General features: G+C 50.2%; 5 protein-coding genes across 5 annotated transcripts; 3 read left to right on the forward strand and 2 right to left on the reverse strand.

Annotated features, from left to right (window-relative positions):
• Nucleotides 1-821: 821 nt before the first annotated feature.
• Nucleotides 822-3233, reverse strand: PFLUO_LOCUS7442 (Sorting nexin mvp1; the record flags this gene model as incomplete). Its single annotated transcript, XM_073785086.1, has 5 exons — nt 822-1031; nt 1091-1684; nt 1742-1884; nt 1935-2669; nt 2735-3233. 5 exons carry the CDS (start codon nt 3231-3233, stop codon nt 822-824), a joined length of 2181 nt encoding a protein of 726 aa, XP_073641477.1.
• Nucleotides 3234-3891: 658 nt separating this feature from the next.
• Nucleotides 3892-5712, forward strand: PFLUO_LOCUS7443 (uncharacterized protein; the record flags this gene model as incomplete). The annotated part of the gene is made up of 3 exons (XM_073785087.1): nt 3892-4014; nt 4065-4172; nt 4228-5712. The coding sequence occupies 3 exons, from the start codon at nt 3892-3894 to the stop codon at nt 5710-5712; spliced, it is 1716 nt and encodes a 571-aa protein (XP_073641478.1).
• Nucleotides 5713-6824: 1112 nt separating this feature from the next.
• PFLUO_LOCUS7444 (proline dehydrogenase) lies at nt 6825-7906 on the forward strand (the record flags this gene model as incomplete). Its single annotated transcript, XM_073785089.1, has 2 exons — nt 6825-7012; nt 7072-7906. 2 exons carry the CDS (start codon nt 6825-6827, stop codon nt 7904-7906), a joined length of 1023 nt encoding a protein of 340 aa, XP_073641479.1.
• Nucleotides 7907-11888: 3982 nt separating this feature from the next.
• Nucleotides 11889-14262, forward strand: PFLUO_LOCUS7445 (uncharacterized protein; the record flags this gene model as incomplete). Its single annotated transcript, XM_073785090.1, has 7 exons — nt 11889-12120; nt 12170-12295; nt 12340-12592; nt 12642-13104; nt 13153-13224; nt 13275-13644; nt 13700-14262. The coding sequence occupies 7 exons, from the start codon at nt 11889-11891 to the stop codon at nt 14260-14262; spliced, it is 2079 nt and encodes a 692-aa protein (XP_073641480.1).
• A 2711-nt stretch (nt 14263-16973) lies between these two features.
• PFLUO_LOCUS7446 (uncharacterized protein) lies at nt 16974-20582 on the reverse strand (the record flags this gene model as incomplete). Its single annotated transcript, XM_073785091.1, has 3 exons — nt 16974-17690; nt 17743-20453; nt 20504-20582. The coding sequence occupies 3 exons, from the start codon at nt 20580-20582 to the stop codon at nt 16974-16976; spliced, it is 3507 nt and encodes a 1168-aa protein (XP_073641481.1).
• Nucleotides 20583-20691: the final 109 nt, after the last annotated feature.

The following is a 20691-nucleotide window of genomic DNA, read 5'->3' on the forward strand; positions in this document are numbered from 1 at the left end:
GTGGGCTTGGCTTGGCTGGGCGGAAGACGGGAAAAACAGATCGGAGGGAGCGTGCTCTGCATTCGACGCAGGAACACGATGCAGGGAGGGGGAATTTCTCGAATGGAATTGAAGCTGAAAATAGAAAGGAAACCGACGAAAGGGACGATTGCACTTTTAATTCTCTTTCGTTCTGTTCTGACTCGGGGGCAACTACGTCACGTTACTGTCCTGCGCTGTTCCAGCCATGATCAACTCTAGCGGCGCGCCACCATTATTGGTCCCGGGAAGGCTTGGTGCCCCGCTTAGTGGTCCGATCCAGTATGATCCGTTACACCGATCTATATACTCCCGGTGCCGCAGGTCTCGACAGCGGTCTATAACACGGGAGAAGTGCGTAGATAGTCTAGCGGGAGAGCTGCTCTCTGGCCAGATCGACAGGAGAGGCAGAGGGATGCGGCTGATATCGGGCGGAAATGGGTGGCCGAAGAGAATAAATGTACAATCAATTTGTGTCGTAGCTACGGGGGTTCTGAAACAAAGCGGGAAGTAGCAGACAGAGAGGGCCTCATGACACAGGAGCTGCAAGTACAAACAAACAACATGCACTGGTTCCGGGCGGAATTCAACATATCCGCCACAAAGCCTCTGGGAATACAACCGACAGATGATACACACATCAGAAAATATGCCGAGGTTAGTAACAAGAAAAAAAAAAGCCAAACAAACTAACATCAAGCTCCAAATCCTTCTCCGCTTCCTGCGCACAGCCGCGGATATAACAAAACATAGCACCGGATTGGGAAAGATGGTATGTACGACGATGCCGGGGGTAGGAAAGACTACTCCCCAACCGGCATACCCTCGATCTCGTCACTCAGTCTGCGCCAATTGTCCGCCTGCAACTCGGAGTACTTGACGCGCTCCTGGCTCCAATCCTGGTGCAGGCGGCTGATATGGTACTGGCTCCGTTGGAAATGCACGAGTTCGTCACGAGTGCATTCCTTGATAAACACCCCCCGCGCATGTTGTTCCACGATCGATTCCTTGTCCTGTAGGACCGACACAGTCAGTAACCGATCCTCACCAAAAACAGAATCTGGGGTGTTACCTTGAAGATGGCATCTTCCACCTTTTCAATCTCCCCTGGCTTGGCGGCCCCCGCGGGACGCGCGCGAAGGTCTTGCAGTTTACGTTCGTTGGTTTCAATGCGCCGCTCCAGCTGGGGGATGTTGTTGTGGGCGAGGCGGTCCCGCCGATCGAACATTTCGCGTACGCTGACCAGGCAGTCTCGCTGCTGCTTCAAGTCCTCCAGCACCCCGTCCGACCAGGCCCGAGCTTCGTCCTCCAACAAGCTCTGGCTGGTGGAGAGATGACGCGCGGTCGCCGTGATACCCTCGTTGAGCGCCGGGATATCATTGGTGTCGACTGCGTAAGTGTCCTTGGTGACCTCGGTGAGGGACTGCAAGGCAAGCGAGAACCGCAGGTGGTCGGCAGCCAGGCCATCATTGCGCTTGGACAAGCGCTCAAGCAGGGTGCACAGGTTAATGTAAACCTCAGCGGACCGCTTCACGCCGCTGCGAACGGTTTCAAACGTGTCGGTGAGAGTCACCGGCAGTGAGTCTTCGAGATCTGATGGCAGAGAACGGCCGACGAATTCGTCCTGGACAGAAATGGTGGCCTGCTTACGCCATATAGAAAGCTCCTGTCGCAAGCATTAGAAACTTGTCAAACTACCGATCAGGAATATTCGTAGACTCACCGTGGGGACGGTCAAAAACATGACCACCAGCTGCTCCTGGCCGAGCACAGGATGACGCACAAGGGCATTGGTAAACCGCACAAGCCCCCGACGACGCTTCTCGAGAAAAGAATTGGAATCCGCTGAAAGGTGAGTACCATTAACTTTGGAAAGGTGAGCAAACGGTGAGCGCTTGAAGCAGCGTCAAACATACCTGACACACGCTTCGGTGGAAGAAGCGGCAATTGTCGGAAGGGAAAGCGCTTTTGCAGACAGTCCAACAGCCACACGAAATCGCTGTATCGCCGGACTACCGTACTGCCTCGCCGTGCCGACTTGACCTCGTAGTTGCGATGCTGGAACATAAACATGCCCTCCTTTTCTGGCAGGAGAGTGACGGTGATGGTCTCCTCAACTTGCAGATTGGCAGAACGGCCAATCCCAAGTGACCGTCGTCGAGGCACGATGTCACCAGGGTCATCACCCGGAGGGCCAAACCCTCCCAGTGCCGCACGCTCTGCGCCGCCAAATCCACCATCACCCGGGGTTGTGGCGCCAAAACTGGCGCCCCACCCGCCTCCGGAGCTGGGCGGCACGGGATCGGTTTGGCCGTTGGCATGTTCGCCCGGTACCTCATCTTGTCCAGTTTCGTCGGTGTGCCCTCTCGACCAGGCGTTCGTTGTAGATCGTACGCTTGAGTAGCCATTCAACCCACGGTTGTCCGCGGTTTCATGATGGTGGCCCTGATGTAGCTCCGGGCTCGCCCACGGATCCGACTCTAGCCCGCCTAGTGAATTCCGTTTTAACCGTTGCGACCGTGTCGAGCCTGGCTCTTGCGGTGCTGGGGCTGAAGTCGGCGGAGTAACTGGGCGTTCTTGCTCGGGCTTAGAGGGAGGCTCGCGGTTCGTTCGCAGTTGATCAAAGTAGCCACTTTTCGGCAGAGGCAGTTCTAGATGGGTTAATCAAGAGTCAGCGACAATCAGCACAATCAGCTGCATTAGAATTAATACGTACTTTTGCGACGATCATCCACCGCGTCAAAGGACAGATCTTCGCCTTCCTGCGCTAGGCCCACCAGCGCCAACAAGACATTGAACTCATTGCGCCCCAGTCCATTGAAGCTCTCATGGTCCCCCGATATCACCAGGTTGAGGATTTTCCCTTGGTCAGATGCAGCGAGTCCACTGCTAGATAGGATTTCGCGGATGGAGGTCAATCCGACGCCCGAGCCGACCCTGTCGCCGCTGTTCAGGACCAGATCGTAAGCATCGACGTAGCTCTCCGGCACATCGGTCGCGGGCAGTAGGTTTCGGAGGAGGTCACGCCGCGCGGTTCGTTTGGCGGTATTGTTCGTAGGATTCCATGCGGAGGGGGAGCTGTCTTCGCCGTCATCGTCTGCGAAGAGGGACGAGGAGGCACCGGTGCCTTGGTCGTCGGCGAAGAGGGACGACTTGGATCTCTGAGCGGAGTTGGCCGCAGAGGGTTCGTCCGGGGAGGTGCCGAACAAAGACATCGGGGAAACCGGCGATGCAGGTGATGGAAGGCACCAACGAAGGGGAGTCGTGTGTGGAGGCGGAGACTACGATGACGCCTGGGGGGTGTTGATCAAGCAGAGCTGGGTCGGAGGGCACGGACTCCACGAATGTGGTTGTCATCGGTACTTGGGCGAGGCTGGGGGGCTCACCGGGATCAATGTACCCCATACAACATCAGACTACCATCGTCTCTACTGATTGAATTGCCTGTTAAATAACTATGGATTTTAGTTACAAGTATTTTTCAGTAAGGTGGGAGACTCGTAGAAGATAAGCACTGTCTCAATATATATTTAACTCTATGTAATAAGGCATGGATGAACTAGTACAAATTTGGGATATCCCTCCTGGATATGAACTAGACTAAAAAGACCTAACAATCCCCAAGCCAAGTGAGAGTGCGTATCTTATCATAAGTCGGATCGAGATCCCGACCGGCGTGGCCGTCTATGCATGCTCATTGAGGTGCAGCGTGGACAAACATGAAGATCCCCGCTCGGGATCGCCTCCCGATGGTCGAGATACGTAGTACACAGCTGTGAGCTGCGCCTGATTTAAATATTAGCAAGTCAATTGCGAGTATCTCTCTATCTTTGTGACTAGAATTGTCTCAAGGATAGTTTCCGTACAACCACTATGCGGCTCCTAACCCTAACGCGGACAGTTGGTTTGAACCGGCTCAAGCCTGGCTTGACCTGCATACTTGCGCGAAGGCAATTGAGTCTGCTGAGCCCGCCAAAATTCGAGAATGAGAAAATGGTGAGCTTAGAGATAACGGAATGAATGCTACCAATCTAACAAATAGATAGCTCGATTACGCGAAAGGGTCTCCAGAACGAGCGCAATTGACCCAGACGATCAAGAAAATGAAAGAGGGATTCCCTTTCAAAATCCCAATCACAATCAATGGCACAGAGGTATGCCAATCTACAAAAAGATCTGATGATATGGACTTAACAAGAGTCTACGCAGGTCCAAGCGGAACAATCTCTCTCTCAACTGAACCCTTCCAAGCATCGCGAGATTGTGGCGAACTATGCCTCCGCTACCCCCGTACAAGTGAACTCCGCCGTCGATGCAGCCCTCAAAGCTAAACCCGCCTGGGAGGCCACACCATTCGAAGATCGAGCGGCCATCTTCCTGCGTGCCTGCGAGCTTCTCACGGGCAGGTATCGCGCCGAGATAGTCGCAGCTACCATGCTCGGCCAGGGCAAGAATATCTGGCAGGCTGAGATTGATGCAGCTGCGGAGACGGCGGACTTTTTCCGCCACTACATTCAAGAGGCGTGGGCGCTTTACGCTCAACAGCCGAGAGTTCACCTCGATGGAAATTGGAACAAACTTGAATACCGGCCGCTGGAAGGCTTCACGTATGCGATTGCTCCATTCAACTTCACTGCGCTGGGAGCTACGCTCGTCGGTCCGTCTGCATTGCTTGGAAATGTGGTTATCTGGAAGCCGTCAGACTACGCTATTCACGCTAGCTGGCTACTTCACAGTATTCTTCTCGAAGCCGGTCTCCCCAAAGATGTGATTCAGTTCATCCCTGGCGATGCCGAGCAAATTACGAACACCGTTCTTCAAAGGCCCGAATTTGGTGCTCTGACATTTATTGGATCCACCGCCACTTTCAAAGGTATTCAAAAGAAGATCGGAGACGGAATTGGCCAAGGGATTTACAAATCTTACCCTCGCGTTGTGGGTGAGACCGGCGGCAAGAATTGGGGCGTCGTCCACCCGTCTGCGGATGTGCGAAGCGCTGCTCTCAACACTATCCGTGCTGCATTTGAATACCAAGGCCAGAAATGTTCTGCCAATTCACGTGTTTATATCGCCGAGTCCGTTTGGCCTGAGTTCCAAAAGCATTTGAAAGAAGAGGTTGCCGCGTTAAAGGTCGGGGATGTTGAGGATTACAGCAACTTCATCAACCCAGTGATTCATGAGCGGTCTTTCGACAAACTAAGCAAGTTTATCGAGGATGCAAAGACAGACTCCGAGTTGGAACTTGTTCTTGGAGGCAAGGCCTCCAAGGAAGAAGGATTCTATGTCCACCCCACTGTTTACAAAACATCCAACCCACGACATAGAATAATGTCCGAAGAGCTCTTTGGACCATTGCTTGGCGTCTATGTCTACCCAGATGCTGAATGGGAGCAGACCCTGAAGTTGATTGACACTACTTCGCGCTATGGCCTGACGGGCAGTATTTTTGCCAACGATCCTTATGCCAGTCGCCAAGCGCAGACCATTCTCAAGCATGCTGCAGGTATGCTCTATCTTAACACCAAGTGCACTGGCTCTACTGTTGCACAACAGCCGTTTGGTGGTAGCCGGGACTCGGGCACAAATGACAAGACGGGAACTACGGCCCATCTGCAGAGATTCGTCAGCACCCGGACAATCAAGGAGGAATTCATCCCGTTGGAGAAAGTTCAGTATCCTTCTAATGAGATTTGATATGGAGGGTTACTAGGATTTGTGAATAAAAATTTCTTAAGATAACCCTTTGCTTATGCTGTTCCTACGCAAGCTAAAACTAAGGACTATTCAATAGCTCGTAGCACAGAACCTCAGACCTTGTATCGGAGAGTTTCTGCGGCATTTAACTGTTACGAATAGCCAAATTATGGAAGGACAACCCACCTAGCCTGGAAGATAGGCATTCTTTACTTCTCATTCCATGTTTTTCTTATAGCCCCCTCGTGACACGTTGCTAGACCATTGTACGTGCAGTATATCTGCTCCTACGAAGGCGCTACTGGTTAACGAACTAGTTCAGATAACGCAGCTGCAGACAACCGGCACACCCGGGCCGGTGGAGATACGAATTATGAGGGGTAAGCCATATTGTTCTAGATGATAGTAGAATCAAACTAGCGCCTCCGTCGGCATGATGTCCAGCCTAGCCATTCTGTTTGACTCGACAACGCCACCCGCACCCTCGGTCGAGCATCCCGACCAGAGTCGGCTGACTATCGGAAATCCAGTTTCTTAGAGACCGGTGCAGCGATCAATCTTTATAGAAGTGTTTCGTAGGCGATCCGTAGATATACTTTTTAAGGTGAACATTTGCCGCAAGGCCACCAGCTTGTTGACCACTGTAGCTCAGCACCGCAAGCGAGCAGATTATTGACGCCTTTTCTTTTTTTTTTTTTTTTTTGACTATCGGTATAATGCTTGCTTTCTCAACTGGTCTGCGAAATTCACGAGGACTTTTCTCTAGACAAGTTACTTTCTCATTCCGTCGCTATCGCTCAACGAAGCACTTCATTCATGATGCTGCTCTCCAATATCCACCCATGAAACCAGCTTTGGAGGTTTCGTCAATGGCGAGACTCCCGACACCATTTTTACTACGATCCTTAGTCTTAACCTCCTTAATGTCGTCCAACCTATTCCTTCAACCCGCCCTAGCCCTGCTGAAAGTTCTCACTACTTCGAAGTCTGTTTTCCTGAACCCAGACCGGAACCCTGTATTGAACAGGCTTCTCCGATGGACAGTTTACAATCACTTTTGTGCTGGGGCCAATCGCGGAGAAGTTTCGAAAACTGTAGCGGAAGTGAAGAAAATGGGATATCAAGGTGTGATTCTGGGATACTCAAAGGAGATTGTGTTGAATCCCAACGAAAAACTGGCTGTGGATGAGACTGGCTCCACTCATTATAGCGACAGATGCTATGAAGCAGTGGAAGAATGGAAACAAGGAACTTTGGAGACTCTGCGCATGGTGGGATCAGGTGATTTTCTTGCTGTGAAGTGGGTATACTTTTTTACTGTTTGTTTGCTATTCAAATCTAACAGGTACTTCTCCCTAGATTAACTGGAGCTGGTCCAATAGCCGTCGATGCTATGAGGGCACGTTGGCCCATGCCGGAGGTGATGGTAAAAGCCGTGGATGAGATTTGTGCTGCAACTAAAGAGCAAGGATCTCGGCTCTGGCTGGATGCTGAACAACAAATCCTTCAACGTGGCCTGGATGATTGGGCTATTGACATAATGCGCAAACACAACTGCGAAAACACGCCCTTGATCTACAATACTATTCAGGGCTATCTCAAGGAATCAAAGGCAAACCTTGACCATCATATTACAATGGCCGCCCAGGAAGGCTGGTCGTTGGGAATCAAGCTGGTACGAGGTGCGTACATTGAACATGAGGTTCGCTCTCTCATCCACGATACCAAGGAGGAAACGGATCAGTCCTACGATTTGATTGCAGATACTCTGATCTGTCAAAAACTCCCAGAAGAAGCCAAACATCTGCAATTCCCATCTGCTGCCCTCTTTCTGGCCACCCACAATGCGGCCAGTGCAGCAAATGCCATTGCCACTCATCAAGGGCTTCTTCATACAAAGCAGCCTACAATTCCACTTGAATGTGGCCAGATTCAAGGCATGGCTGACGAATTGGGCTGTGAACTGGTGCACAATTACGAGCAGGCTTTAGCCCGGTCCTCTATGTTTAATGTGACTGTTCCAAAAGCATTCAAGTGTATGGCATGGGGTTCTGTTGCGGAGTGCATGGGGTATTTGCATCGTCGGGCAATCGAGAACCGAGGTGCGGTTGAACGTACACATCATATGGCAGACGCTTTGCGAAAAGAGGTGTGGCGAAGGATATTTGCGCGAATCTCAGTCGATAAGATATGAACTATTATCCAAATCTAGATCCAAATCTCCTTATGTCCAGACTTCTTTTTAGGGCATCTCCCCATCAGGTGATTCCGGCCAGAACCGATAAGCGTGCGTTCATCGGCAGGCCACCCCGACTGATAAGCTTAAACCCCGCAGTGCGTTGGCATTGATATCGGAGGGGTGTCCCGGCCCTTTTTTGCGTCTTGTCTTCCAACTACTTCGGTTGACTTGCCCGGAATAATGCCTCCTACAACGGTTAAGACTAAGAAATGCGTGAGGGCGTAAGTATTCAATCAAAATAAGTATGACCAAGAGAAAGAAACTGCGGAGAAGCTGACATTCATTGAAGATGCGAGCGATGTCGGGGTATGAAAGTGAAGTGTTCAGGATCTCAGCCCTGCACAAGGTGTGCCCGCAAAAAAAGACCATGCCACTTCCCAGCCGAAGATGTCCGTATCTCAGTTTCAGAAAAGTGAGTATCACGATGCTAGTTGAAGTTGTGCCAGTGTTTACAGTGAGGTTTTAGATATTTGCGGCACTTGGAAGAGCATATTTCCAGGAATGCGGGTTCCATGCCACACATGGCCTCGGGACAAGCTAATCCCTTGGCGGGATCGCCGTTTGTTGGCGACGAGGATGTTGATCTCGTCTCAATCCCTCGTCCCCCACACCTGCTGTTGGAAACTCGGCCGGAGACCCCGTTGCGAACAATAACTGATAGTAAGCCCTCTCTCGAAGAGAAAGTCCATTGTTTGCAGGAAGGTGTCTTTCTGACGTGATGGATAACAGGACTTGACCATGGTTTGCTTAGAGCAAAATCTCCCCGCCGAGATGATTCTGAGAGCGAGCAAGAGCGTCATCGCTCACGATTTTCGCGCAACCCTCTTGTCGAGAAGGATTGCTCATTTGCCCAGACACCAGATGGGCGGCTTTGTGAGTTCAGCAGCTATTAAATGGGAAATTTCCCTGCTCACAAGAACACCACAGGGTATATGGGACCGACATCATCGTGGTCGTTCTGCCGGCGTGTTCTCGCTTTAATCGGAAGACGTGTTCCAGAATCAAATTGTCCACCAGATCCATGGTGCTTAGATGGCATGGCATTTAAACTCCAATGGAAGCCCCTACCCCCCGACGAAGTGCCAGACGTCTCCAACCTGCCACCTTTGGACTATTCGCTGTTCTTGTTCAACACTGTGAAATTCTATTTTGGATTTTTATCTTTCATGATTGACGAGTCAATCTATCTTCGACACTTACATGAGTTCTACAAAGATCCAGCAGCAAAAGCCACCTCAGCACGGCCATGGTACTCTCAATTCCTGCTCGTCCTTGCTTTTGGAAAAGCCTTTCTTACACATAAAAATCCGGGCGGATCTCCCCCAGGGCACCAATATGCTTCCAGAGCAATGGCCTTATTACCTGATCTGTCGGCCATGCATGAGGACGCATTAACCTGCATTCAGACGTTGAGCCTAGCAGCAGTATACTTGCAATCCATTGATATGAGGCGGGCAGCCTTTCAACATGTGAGACAGATGGCGGTTGTTGGCGGTGAAAGATTGACTGACCTATGTAACAGATTGGACAGGCTTTACGCTATTGCATTATTGAAGGGATACATCGGCATGTTCCAGAAGAAATCTGCGGCCCCGAGCTCTCCCATCGCTGCCGGACTATCTTTTGGGTGGTTTATATGTTAGACAGAGAGTTCTCTGCTCTGATAGGGGCGCCTAGTTCTATTCGAGATGAAGATATCACTGTGAAGCTTCCAGCAGATGTGGAGCAGTCTGTGGAAAATATTAACTTGACACTGCATGTGCGACTATCCCATTTAATGGCACGGACCCTTACCAGTAAGTCCATGAATATAGTTTCTCATTCGGTCTAACATGAGTCTCAGCGGTCTATGGGGTGGGCAAAGAATTTGACGGAACTCTCATCCGAAATACGCAGTCTCTTCTCCATGACTTGGCAGAATTGTCTCATGATTTGACCGAGTTCTTAAACACGCATTTCCATGGGCTAATTAGCCGGGCCTCAAAGATGGCAATTCGACTCATGCTAGCCCACCACCATGTGAGCATGAGAAAGACGTGACAAAAAAATATTCGAAGCTGACTGCTCTAGTGTATTGTCCTCACAACTCGGCCTCTGGTAATGTGTGCTCTACACATGCATATCGATGGGACAGAGACACAAAAGTCTCCAACGATCTCGTTATCATCACCAGTCGCGTCCCTTCTGCAATGCTGTGCCGATTCCGCCCAGACAATCCTCCAGACCCTTCGAACGTTAGCTGACGATGACTTAGTGGGTGCGTATTTCCCAGATGAATTAGACTGCTAGAGTGTTAACACTTACCCACAGACGCCTTTCTTCCATTTCAGATCGAGGATGCTTCATCATCAGCCTTTGTGCTATATCTGATCCATGCCATTGCCCCGTCCCTTATTTCCAGTGATGCGTGGTCCGAAAACCTTGACTGCGTTTTGAATAAACTTATTGCAAAGGGTAATCTTGCAGCACCGCTTCGGAGGTTGGAATTGAGGCAGCTAGAGACCATACTGGCACCGCTAACGCCAAGAAACACAACTCTCCAAATCTCCCAACTCACTCCATTAAACAATGCTGGGCATATCGAGGATGTTGAGGATGTATATGCCTTCGATGAAGTTAACATGGGCGAGGAATTCGGGTGGGACGTGCTTGCTCTCAATTCTTCCGTTAGTTTGCCTCCGCGAGAATTGTTAGACTTGGCGGATCAGTTAGATATGGACGGAATCATGTAATCTGTTGAGGCTTTAGTGCTTTCAATCTCATTTGCAATATTGCAATGTTTTGTGATATGTATGAATCGCTTTTTTTTTGCACATTTCCATTTTTACTTGTCATAATTGTTATGATTCTCAGAGCCATCGCCACTGTACGGGCTGCCGACAGTTCCCAAAGACAACAATAATGTCTGCTCTGGGTGACTGCTATCCTCTTAGTGGAGATCGGGCACGTGATATTGTTTCAGACGGGAAGTCGCACAGTCGATCTGGCGCTAATTTATAGTCGGTTGTAAGTGAGATGGACCAATTATCATTCACCGATGGAATGATGTTGCTTTTTGCTCTCTTCAAACTTTTAGTTATCTATTATTACTAGTTCCAACTAGCGGTAACGGGAAGCAAATAGATATCTATCGCTCGCTGCACCAAATTTGTTTCGTGGCCAACTCGTCGAGTTTCTCGAAAGTCGGAATCTTGGACTTCGACAACTCAGTTAGTATAAGCACCGGTTGCGTCTCAGATTGAGTTCGCGAGTCATGGTGAGGGCTAGGCAACAAGCTTTCAATGAATACAATTTTCTATGACCGAGAAGTCTATCTTTAGGCGGGAACGGCCAAGGGGCCAATGACGATCCCACCTGGTTGATTGGCCGTGGTTAGTGGGTTCCAACATCCCCTTCCAATCGGATACATACATTGGCGGTTGGAGGGGCCATACTCACGAACTAGCAAAATCCTAGTTGGAATCACTGAAAGTGCTAGGGTCATGCTTAACGGGGAAATTGAAACCATCGGCGGTGTGTACCTCATGACCAGTACAAAACGACAATTCACAAGAATCAAAAAGGATAATAGGCAGGTAAAACATCATCCTATACTCTGGCCAGTGGTAAAAATAGTTGGCATTAATGTTTCAAGTGTATGCCGTCGCCAAGAATACAGGTGGAGCGACGGGGTCCACGATCTCATTTGCGCATAGGCCTCTGTGATCTCCCAAACTTTTACTCATCTTCGAGTTCCAGACCGTGCTTGTGACGCGTAAAATTGAGACTGCAAGAGCGCGGCACATAACAAGCGTTCTAAGGCTCGGGGTTGCCGTACCAGCGAATAAGCGCAAGCTGCGTTTTCGGGGGCGCTTCGATAGGTAAATAAATATCTTCGGTCGCTTTGCCATGTCAATCTCGACAGCTCCCTTCATCGCACGCCATTTCTGCTCATAAAATGCGGCCTAGTTGGTTTGCTGCTCAGCTAATTGGCATAAGCCTGATTATCACTGTTCGCTTCGCCCACGCGTTGGTACCACGCACACAGATTGCGGAGTCGTATGACTTCATTGTTGTGGGAGGTGGTCTAGCCGGACTTGTGCTTGGTGGCCGCCTTTCGGAAGATAAAAATCATACTGTCCTTGTCCTTGAATCGGGCGGCAATGGAGATGACTATCGAGAACGAATAGGTGCGTAGCCGGTCCCTCCACAGAGCGTGCTTAACTAATATGGGTGAAGATACACCGGCATATGCGTACTTTGACTCCCTCTGGCCTACGCCTCTGAATTGGGCATTCTGGACCGTTCCCCAGCCAAATGCGGCGAATCGTGAGATTTTTTGGCCCCGTGGCAAGGTCCTTGGAGGTTCGTATCTGCGCCTCGGCTACGAGAAAGAAATTGACGCACAGAAAATGAAGGCAGTTCCGCCATCAATGGGCTTTATATGACCCGTCCAGGCGAGAACGAAATAAATGCTTGGAATGGAATGATCGAAGACATGGATGGCGCTGAAAATTGGTCGTGGAACTCATTCTACGCTGCTATGAAAAAGAGCGAAACATTCACTCCCCCAATTGACGCTGTGATTCAAGAGGCAGATATTACATGGAATGCATCAAATCATGGCACTACGGGGCCAATCTGTGCATCTTATCCTGGCTTGTACGATGGATCTTTTCCTCTCGATTTTATGAAATTAACATTTTCTCAGGACGTTTCCCCAGGTTGGCCAGTGGTCAACGTCTTGTGAGAATATCGGGATTGATATTTCTGGGAACATGTACGATGGTCAGAACTGGGGTGCCGAGGTCTCAACCTCTACCATCAATCCTCAAAACTGGACACGCTCGTACAGTCGCACCGGGTATCTCGACCCGCTTCCAGATCGGGGTAACTACGACGTGTTGGCCAATGCTCATGTTACTCGCATCCTCTTCGACAACGCGTCCCCTTCAGATAACTTAACAGCGAATGCTGTCGAGTATACGCCTGATGATGGAACGACAACTCTGACGGTCAAAGTTAACAAAGAAGTGATCGTCGCAGGTGGCTCTATAGGCAGCCCGGCTGTTCTTCTCCATAGCGGCGTCGGTCCCAAGGACGTCCTCTCTAGGGCAGGTGTTGACCTTGTCTCTGAGCTCCCTGGTGTCGGCCAACATCTCCAGGATCATTTTGTGAGTGATATAATCTCTATGAAATGACCATCTGTCTTACTCTTACAGAGTGCCACCGTGACATGGAATGTTGATGTGGAAACCGCGGGGTCCACTTTCTACGATGATGGCAGCCAGAGGGTTCGTGTTGCTCTTTCAGTTAACCCTCGATCATGGTCTAACTGCTGCAGAACAATCCTCTCTTTCTCTCATATGTTGATTCTGCTGTTGCCTATGTGAACACGACCACTATGTACGGCAGTGAAATTCAAGAGCTCCAGACAAAAATATTAGCTCTAATGAACGAATATACACCGAATACAACATACGATGCCGGTGTCGTCGCTGGTTACAAGGCAATTTATAATACGACGGCATCGAAGATATTCAGCAGCCCTACAGGGCAGATCGAACTCCTGTTCATGAATAGTGATGGCAACGGCGACATCGGTATCACGGCCGCTCTCCAGCATCCATACAGCCACGGCCGTATCTACATAAACTCCTCGAACCCGATGGACTACCCTGTCATTGACCCGAATTATCTGGACAATCCCGCTGGTATGCTTTATATCTGTCGCTAGAATAGGATCCCGCAGTCTGACAACTTTACCAGATTATGAGATACTACGCGACGGTCTCAAACTCGCACGTCAGATAGGTGAAACCGACCCGTTGAGTAGCAGCTTCACAAGCGAGCTGTCTCCGGGTTCATCCGTCCAGACTGATGAAGAGTGGGAAGATTGGCTGCGTGGGGCAGGTGGCACCGAATATCATCCATCGTCGTCATGTGCAATGCTCCCTCGTGAACAAGGTGGTGTAGTTGACGCAAACCTTCGCGTGTATGGCCTTGCAAACGTCCGGGTTGCGGATGCCAGTGTTCCTCCAATTGCCTTGTCTACCCATCTGATGGCCTCGACGTACGGGTTGGCTGAGCAAGCCAGCACCATAATTCGGGATTACTGGAATAGACCATCCTCGGCATGGCCTTCTTCCAGTTCAACTCCGACCAGTTCCACTCCGACGACTATGTCGCAACACACAACAGGCACTGGAGGATTGGGTAGTGGAAAGAGCAACCAGAGCAACAATGGAAACGGGAACAGTCCTTCCTTGAGCCTTTGGATATCCCTTTTGGTTGCTGCGCATGCTGTGGTCACATTCAATTCACCCCGCTAGCCTGCTAGGGGAATTTGGTTGTTCTAGCATCTCCAAACGATCGCACACGAATACATGACAGCTCATGTTTGATAGATTTGAATTAAATTACCCATTTACCTCAACTAAGCACTTCAGCATACCTTCAACTAAACCAAATGATATCAGCCGTGGAACTTCTCAGCTTGGGATCAAGGGTCGACGGAAAAGCAGCCCCGAGAGCAGTAGAGAGTTAAAAGACGGCAGATCTTTGTAAGCATCGGGTGACGATTCTCTACAGCAAGAATGTGAGTGGTTTTCTTATCTGGAGTGGTAATCGGGTGCCTACGTGATGAATGGTTTGTGGATCGACGGTGGATTCACCGTCTAATTCCATTTTACCTCAATAAAGCCTTTCGTTATCGACACATGCGCAGCTTTTTGGTTTTAAATCAATAATTTATATGTAGTATGCAAGGTCATATGAGCTTAAAACATCTGACCTAGGCCTGAACAGTGGTCCTAGCTCCTTTGGAATCGTACTTTTGTTCGCAAGTGCCTCACAGATCGACCACCTGGACATCTACTGGGTGCCTGGCCGTTACCTATCACCGGTTTTTTTCTACCCCTTTAAAGTGTCAATGATGCCATCTTTACACAACCCCACCTGGTGACTCGTTCATCAAGAATTTTCTCCCTTCATTCTTTCTTTTCGCCCGACCAGGTGTGACCTTAGCTGGCAGGATCGGCAAAAGCAAGGACGTCAAGAATGTAGAGCTCAGAATTGTCCGAGAAAAATGTCCGCCCATGCCCCTATAAGTCATTGGTACTTCGGTGGTACTTAGGTCGTGAATAATTACATAGCTGTCACTTCCTACGGACAAAATGCTGCCAATTTTCGCTAATAAAGGACTACGGAAGTTGAATTTGGGTATAGCTTTGATTCTCTCTGCATCTGCGACAGCCGGATACAATGCCAGTCAGATCAACAGTTTGCTTGTGCTCCCCGAATGTGAGAGCTCTTCGTTGGAAACTCTTTATTGAGTACTAACAGAGACACAGTTTCCATCTTCTTAGATGGTCTTGGTTCCAATGCTACCGGCTTGATTATCGCCGCATTTTCCCTCGGCGCCTTCCTGACCTTCATTCCCGCTTCATATGTTGCCGACAATTTTGGTCGACGAATCTGCGCCAGTATAGGTGCAGTCTTCGTCATCACTGCATCCATTATACAGGTTGCATTTGAACATCACTGGGTATTTTTCGGTGCCCGAGTAATGACTGGAGTGGGTGTCGGTCTTTCGCAAACAGCAGCACCACTATTGATTGCCGAAACAGCACATCCTCATCAGCGACGGACCTTAACGGGTCTTTACAATGCAGTTTGGTTTTGCGGATCAATCACGGCAGCTGGCATTGCATTCTCCACATTATCACTCACAAATAGCTGGTCATGGCGGATTCCCTGCCTACTGGAAGTGCTTTTCCCTTCCCTGCTGCTAGTCGGCCTTTGGTTTATGCCAGAGAGTCCGAGGTGGCTAGTGTCAAAGAACCGGAAGGGGGAAGCATTGGAAATGCTCATACGGTACCATGCAAATGGGGATGTCGATGACAGGCTTGTTCAAGAGGAGTTTGACCAGATATGCAAGAGCATTGAGGTTGAAGCAGACCTGAAGTCGGCCGCTCGCTGGAGTGCGTTCCTGAAAACCAAGGGCGATAGACACCGCCTAGCAATATGCATCCTCTTGGGCTTTATGCAGGAATGGACCGGAAACGGTACTTCATATCTCGATCCCCTTTGTGCGGCTTCAATACTAATGATCTGACTCATAGGTGTTATTTCATATTACCTGGCTCCGATTCTCTTATCTGTTGGGATAAGTGCTGCTTCTCATCAAGCTGCTGTCAACATTAGCCTTCAGGTTTGGAATTTGATATTTGCGGTGGCCGGAGCGAGCAGCTCGGATCGATACGGCCGACGCATTCTCTGGCTGAGTGCGACAACTTTGATGCTCGTGTTTTTGTCAACGAGTACGACGATGGCGGGCCTATTTGCAGAGATGAACTTGCTCGCGGCAGGCATCACGGCTGTACCGATGCTCTTCCTATTTTCAGCAGCTTACGACTTTGCATATATGCCCTTGTTCATCGCCTACCCCGCTGAGATATTGCCCTTCCAACTTCGAGCCAAGGGACTGGCTATTGCACTAACCACGGACTCTATCGCGTGCTTCTTCAACCAATACGTCAATCCAGTGGCATTTGACGCTCTTCAATGGAAGTATTTTATTGCTTATATAGGTTGTCTTGTGGCTGCGCTATCCTTGGTCTACTTTTTCTTTCCTGAGACACAGGGAAAATCTCTGGAAGAGATCTCGAAGATCTTTGAGAAAGACGATATTAGTCACGGAAAAACTCCGGAGGATTCGAAAGAGTTAGAAGAAGGGTCTTATGGCCTGAAAAGTGACTCCGAATAGGTCATTACATTGGTTGTGGGCGGGGAGGAGGACCTTTGTTTACTACGTATACATTTAGCATCGGCGGTCTTTATAGTTAACTTTAGACATCCATCATTCAAATTAAGCCAAGAAACTGCCTCTAGGTTCACTGGGAAGTTGGCGCTGATCTCCTGACAACCCATCGGGTGATCAACGAACGAAAAAGCCCTACATACGATGGAGCAGTTCATATCACAAATCTTGTACATTAATATATTGTTAACCAAGCTACTAGAAGATATCCACCCCTCTCTACTAGCAAATATCTTGTCTCTCGTCATCCGACACATGCTCACTGCTACCTCCAGTCGAGTCCAGGGGAGCCTGCACATGAAAATATCCGAGTCGATACAAGATATCTTGCCACTCTGGCTTTCCGGTCCCCATGACAGAGAAGTACTTCGTATCCGAGGGAAACCATCTCTCTTTTCGCGTCGAAGACTTGTCACCTCCTTCCAGAGCAGCCCGACTGGCTCGGGTCGTTCGCATTCGTTTCTCACCATGTCCACGCTTCTCCTGTGAAAGGACAGAGTTCAAACTATCTCGGTATTCCTTTAAGCGTCCGTCGAAGACCATGATACTGCGGATATATGGTGCGAGGTCCTCGGTGATAGGCGAAAGGCCGTTCTCGAATGACAGGGCCGGGCGCGAACTGGGCTGGGGCATTGTGTAGTTTGCTCGCATGATGGCTTCGAAGATTCGTTGGAACTCTGGAACTGAACAAGGAGGCACTTGCTGACGACGGAACGGCTCCGTCAACTTGCCCACCAGACGCAGCGCATGTATTGGTTCAAAGGCTCCCTGGTCATGGGGCCGAAAGACCTGGCCGAGCAATGCGCCGAATGAAGTGCTAATGGCCTCGGTCATCGAGGTGTATTCAGGCCGCAAGTCAGCGTGCAGCAGCGGCCAGTTGTCGACAAAATTAGAGCGGTGGCCCTCAGGAAGCGGCAGAGCGGAGATATCAAGGACGTCCTGAAGCATTTTTAGTTGCATTTCTTGTTGTATATAATCAAAGTACACTTACCTTGGTCATGTCCAAAGAACATCCAGAGGACAGGATGTCAAGTGAACTTCGCATTTCAAGGTAGTCCGCATCGTGCGTGAGCATATCAAGCTGGGAGGATTTTGAAGCAGTTGGCCACTGGTGAACAAGCGCATGCTCAACATCATGTACACCGGTCACTGTTTCGGCATCCGGCACGTTGAGTCCCCACCAGTGATAGATATTCCGCAGGGCTTCGGTCTCCTTGTCCAGAGGAGAGTGGCTGAGAAACAGATCACGATTGTACCAGCCCATGTACGGCTCGTAGGTGTTCAGACTGATGACTCGGGATTGATCACCACTCTGATCGACGTCAACCCTCCGGGGTGATTTGGGAAGGAACCAATCCAACCCTCCCTTCTCGCTGCCAACGCCCATCTGACACCAGAAATTCAGCTCCATGAGCGACCGACGAAGGTCTCTGCCGGTACCGTCATGCAGCTTTTCCACCGCCTGTCTTTGCAGCATGTGGCCCTCGTTCGCCGCAATAAGAAGGAGGTAGTCCACGGCAAGTTCTGGGGGGAGTGTGCGCAGCCGCAAGATGGCATGCAACGACAGTTCTTTGATAGGGATCAAGCTTTCATCGTTGCATGTGATAACAATTGGCCGTCGGGACTGGCTGATGAGGGCGTGGACTCCAGTCCAGAATTGTTTATCCTCTTCAAACAGCAAATCGGCTTCTTCAAGCAAGATCAGCGACTGCTTCTGCTCTCGAGGGCGTTTAGCCTCGGCATCGGACTTTGGGCCTGCTTGAGCAGGACTATCGGCAGTCTTTGTCTTCTTGCCACTTGGACCCTTGAAAAAGCTCATCAACTTGTTTTGTTTGCCCTCATCATCGCACGCGGGAACCTTGACAGAAGATTCGTCGTTGTCATTCAGCAAATAAACGAGATGGTTTTGCGTCATATCTCCGACGCGCTCCAGCATATCTCTGGCACTTCGGCGACTCCCGGGGTTGAGCTCAAAGACTTCGAAGTCCAGCTCTTTAGCGACTGCGTACACCGCAGCAGTTTTGCCACAACCAGAAGGGCCGCTGAGTAGAATCGTATTGGTGAGACGGCCCTTCTCGCTTCCATGTTGCAGACCGAAAGCCAGATCACCCGCACGAACGACAGTCTTAGACACTGTGACGTCGCCCGCCAATTCATCATCAGAACCAGAGAGATTGTCCATCTCCGATGCCTCTTCGTCGCTTGAAACAATGAAACCATCGAGCTTTTCCGTCTGCTTGCGCCGCTTCTTCCGTTTCTTGTCAACGTTTGCTTTTGATTTCGTGCCGTCTTTTGTTGGTTTTCCCGTGTCGATAGCTGTGATTTTCAGCAGGCGAAGCCAGTCCCGAAGCACCTGTACCTCACGGCCAGCGTGGAGAACTTCACTCGCTGTTTGGGGTGCATATTTGTGAGCCCAGAGCTGTGATTCGTATTGTCCCCGGTCAAAGGCGCTCCTAGACGAGAGTAGCGCCGATCGAACTTTGGAAATAGCTGGATTGGCAGACCAATTGGGGTGAGGAAAAGAGGTAAGAGGATCCGAGCACAGCCATGACATCTGTTTATCCATTGCTGCTTGGAGAACGAGCCCGCTAGCAACTTGTCGGTCGGGCAATCGCAACAGACCCGGGTCTTTTGTGGCGTTACTTTTGAGGGCCCGCTCGGCTTGTTCCCGTGCCTGCTTGGTACTGACGAGAAATGAGTTTTCCTCATCAGCGATACGAACAGCTGCCATTTTCGACTTCTTCTGATCTTGGCTGGAAGCAAGAGGTGGAACATCATTGTTGCTTGTGAGCGCATCGCCATCTCTGATATGGACAAAGTCCCGTGGTGGCCACAGTGGATCAACAAGCTCAGGAAATTTGGAGACACGTCGCCCAAATGTCGAGGCCGAGCTAATTGAGAAGCCCGGCACTCGTTTCCTCTCCACGATAGGAGTTGACGTCGGCTCTGGGGGTTCCTGCTGAGAGGAATCGCGGGTGTCTGATGTACTGTCGCCCGAGCTGGAGACTTGATGTCTCTGAGTGGGCTTTTTGACGAAAAACGGGTGTGTCGGCTTGAGAGGTTTGCTTTCAACAGTTGCTGGGCGAACAGGAACAGGCTCCGGTACTGGGCGCTGAGTTTTTCGACCAGCTAGTATGTCATCGATCAATTGCCCCATATCCTTGTCAATGCTGTATTTTATAACCAAGGGTTTGTTTTCCACACGTCGTAATTTCCCCCGTTTCTCTCCTGTCTTCTTGGAGTCTCGAGAAGAACTGCGCACAGGGGAGCTCAGTAGCTTCCCGTTGGAATTGATTTTCAGCGTCTTTCGTCGCTGGCCAGCGGCCTGGGCGGGATCCTCCTGCGAGGGCCCATTTTCCGGTGTGCCGGTCACTTGAGATTGTGACTCCGAGGCCAATGGCTGGGCCTGGAAGGACACATTATGCCCCAGCCACGATGATAAAGCCGACTGACTGATATTCTCGGGTTCAGCTGCATGTTTCGTGTCGACCTTTCTTCTCTTCCGTCGACCCTCGTTCAAGTCTTCTTTCGGGGCGATCACCGACGAAGCATTCGCCTGAATAACATTTGAGACAGAAACATTGGTAACTGCACCCTCATTCTGAGCAGCATTTTGAGCGTCAATCGAGGGGATGTTGCGGGGACATGCAGGGTTCGCGGATTCGTGTCGTGGTATTTCGGCGGGCGTTGTTGATCCTAATTCTAAAAACAATCAGCTTCAGACTGAGATATCTGCATGCTGTGACTATTACCTTTTTGAAAGAATGGATGAATGGCGCGCTGCTCGCCGGGACCCATGGCCATCGGTAGGTTGGAGACGACGGTATCCATACGATGAACACAAGATTGCTCATTAAGGATAGCCGGGGGTCAGGGCCAGGTCAGATCGAAACATCTGAGCGAGCGGGAAGGTGACACTCAGACGGTGAGGAGTAAGTAG

The sequence above is a fragment of the Penicillium psychrofluorescens genome (genome assembly GCF_964197705.1).
Source record: "Penicillium psychrofluorescens genome assembly, chromosome: 5".
In the NCBI taxonomy this organism is placed as follows: Eukaryota; Fungi; Ascomycota; class Eurotiomycetes; order Eurotiales; family Aspergillaceae; genus Penicillium; species Penicillium psychrofluorescens.